Raw genomic sequence first — 2,536 nt, 5'->3', positions numbered from 1 at the left:
GTTGTTAGACTGACTACATGTCAAATTCATTTTTCAAAATTATTAAAACCTCAACAAATTAAAACAACAGATTAATGTAAAAATGAGGCATTCACTTTGAAGCTTGATAATTTTTATAATTTAGTTAATTAGATTATTTATTTCCATTGAAAACCTCAATAAATAACCACAAAAAACAATTGTTTTTTGGGCGAGATTCTAAATATATAACAAAGCTATATAAAAACTATTGAAGGGAAAATAATATAATTATAATTAAATATAGTTATTTAACCAATTATATTATCTTTCACTTAATTATTAACAAAATTATAAATAAAACTTAATAATTCGGCTTTTTTTCTGGATTATTTTTCATAAATCATATTGAATAGTTCATTAAAATTGTCTAATTTGTTTATTTTACACATTTAATTGAAAACCAATTTTATTTTAAGTAATATATTAAATATGGAGTTATTTTTTAATTTAATTATAGTTTGTATTTAACTATTTATAATTTGTTATAAAAAAATAAAATATGTTTTTAATACGCACAATTAGCATGATTATAATAATCTCTCAAAACTCAATTGAAACCTCACTCAATTATATTTAAACTCATTAATCAGTCATTTATGCACATCAACACCCTATGCAACCAACTCAAAGCGCGTTTACACGAGTAAATATTTACAAGGAGTCAACTAACATTTTTACGACGATATTCTACCCCTTTGATTCTTCAAAAGTAGTTACTCAAGGCACTCAAAGGATGATACAACACGTCAAACATGTCGACTTAAGTAATGATTCTTCTAATAGTACCAATAAACTATTACAAGCTAAGAGAGCCTCTGTTGAAAGAGATGCAGCTCAACAAGGATTTTTGATATTGGTATTGGCCTGCAATGGGTTTGAAGTGAAAGTAAACAAGTTGTATAAGAAAGGGAGGACTACACATCAATTGTATGTCATCGAGTCCATCACAAGAGAAGGTAAAGTGTACTTTAATTTGGATACTCTACACTTTCCATCTGAAAATCTGAAACAAAAGAGAAGAAGACAAGACACTGCGACTAACAACGCAATGATCGATATAATTGAGAAGTTCTGTGGCGCTCAATTTGTGATGAAGATTGGGAAGAAACTGAGTCTTAGCATTCCAATGAAGAGAATACATACAGTATCTATCGATGGAATCAATTTCAATTCGGAAAAGATTATGGAAAGGGGAATTTATCAGAATGAAAGTATCAGAGACAATTTGACACCAGAGGGATGCACTATAAATAGTAACCAAGTTGGTTCTGCTCTGTAAATGACACAAAGCAACACAAAAGAGTAGTACTAGTGTTTATGAAACTATTTATTGATTGTTTGATTTGTCATTTTGTTGTTGTTTGTTGTGTGGAGAAGATCAAACAGTCTTTAAAGGATATATATGGAGTTTATAACTATATATTAACTATATACAATATTATACTTAATAGATTAACAAATTATTTCGATCATCTTGTTTAATATAGATTGAATTTTTTAATTGTTTTATAGTTTTTTTTAATTTAAGTGTTCAATTTTTTTGAATGGTTTTTAAATTAAATTTTAAATTAAAATTATTTAAATATTTGAAAAAAAACAAAACTTGATATTCGGTAGTTTATTTTAAATTAAATTGATATATTAACGAACGTAAAGTCCAGTATAACTACAATTTGTTGTTTTTATTTTCTTTTAAAAAAACAAAAGAAAAGAATACGACTTTCGTTAATTACATATAATTTAATTTAATAACAATAAAACTATAAACCCAATATGAATTATATATAGAAATGCTAGAAATCCACCAGTTTTTCATAGCTGTTTTGCACTCGATTGAATCCGAAGTGGAGATCTGATAACGGCCAGTGTTTGTTATTGTCGTTGACAATATTAAATTTTTCTCCAATACAGTTTTCAGTTTGACAGAAGTCATAGGAGCCTTCTATAGTATTTTCAATGAGTTTTCTCGACTTCTCTTTGCATTTCAAAATATTCCTTTTAATGTTCTCGCACAACACGGTGTAAGGGTTTGAGACGTCTAAGTCGGAAAGATAATAAACAACTTCTATAGCTTTGAGCTGGACTTTTTGCTTTGGTGATATATTGTTGAAACTCTTTGTGTGAATAAATAAGTTATAGTTTTAATATAATAAAAATGGAGTAAATAGAACAAACAGATAAGAACACAATTTTTTGTAAAGTGCTCACTAAATGAGGCTCTTTGAATTCATTTCTGCAAAGGGGAGAGTCGGTGACTATTGCTTTAATAAGTGACAAACAATTAAACATTTCAAAATCGGAAACAGTCCCATGTAAGTACCTTTCACCTTTAACTCCAAGTCTTATTCTCAAAGCAGAGACTCCATTTTGAATGGATAAAGTTTGAAGAAGTAAAGAATAGTTCTGGTCAGTCTTTGAAAACGTCTTAGTCACTATAACTTGAAGAACATCTTGTTGACGAATGACAAGCATGAACAATATTGACTATAAAGATCTGTGTTGAATAATAATGTTC

The 2,536-nt window shown here is 27.9% G+C and overlaps 2 protein-coding genes across 2 annotated transcripts; one reads left to right on the top strand and one right to left on the bottom strand.

Moving 5' to 3' along the window:
• Nucleotides 1–634: 634 nt before the first annotated feature.
• On the top strand, nt 635–1,300 carry EIN_307300 (hypothetical protein; the record flags this gene model as incomplete). The annotated part of the gene is made up of 1 exon (XM_004186032.1): nt 635–1,300. One exon carries the CDS (start codon nt 635–637, stop codon nt 1,298–1,300), a length of 666 nt encoding a protein of 221 aa, XP_004186080.1.
• A 514-nt stretch (nt 1,301–1,814) lies between these two features.
• Nucleotides 1,815–2,493, bottom strand: EIN_307290 (hypothetical protein; the record flags this gene model as incomplete). The annotated part of the gene is made up of 2 exons (XM_004186031.1): nt 1,815–2,135; nt 2,197–2,493. 2 exons carry the CDS (start codon nt 2,491–2,493, stop codon nt 1,815–1,817), a joined length of 618 nt encoding a protein of 205 aa, XP_004186079.1.
• Nucleotides 2,494–2,536: the final 43 nt, after the last annotated feature.

This window comes from Entamoeba invadens (assembly GCF_000330505.1).
Source record: "Entamoeba invadens IP1 unplaced genomic scaffold scaff_1105074724509, whole genome shotgun sequence".
Classification (NCBI taxonomy): Eukaryota; Evosea; order Mastigamoebida; family Endamoebidae; genus Entamoeba; species Entamoeba invadens.
The sequence above is the reverse complement of the archived record's forward strand: the minus strand, read 5'-3'. Positions and strand labels throughout refer to the sequence as shown.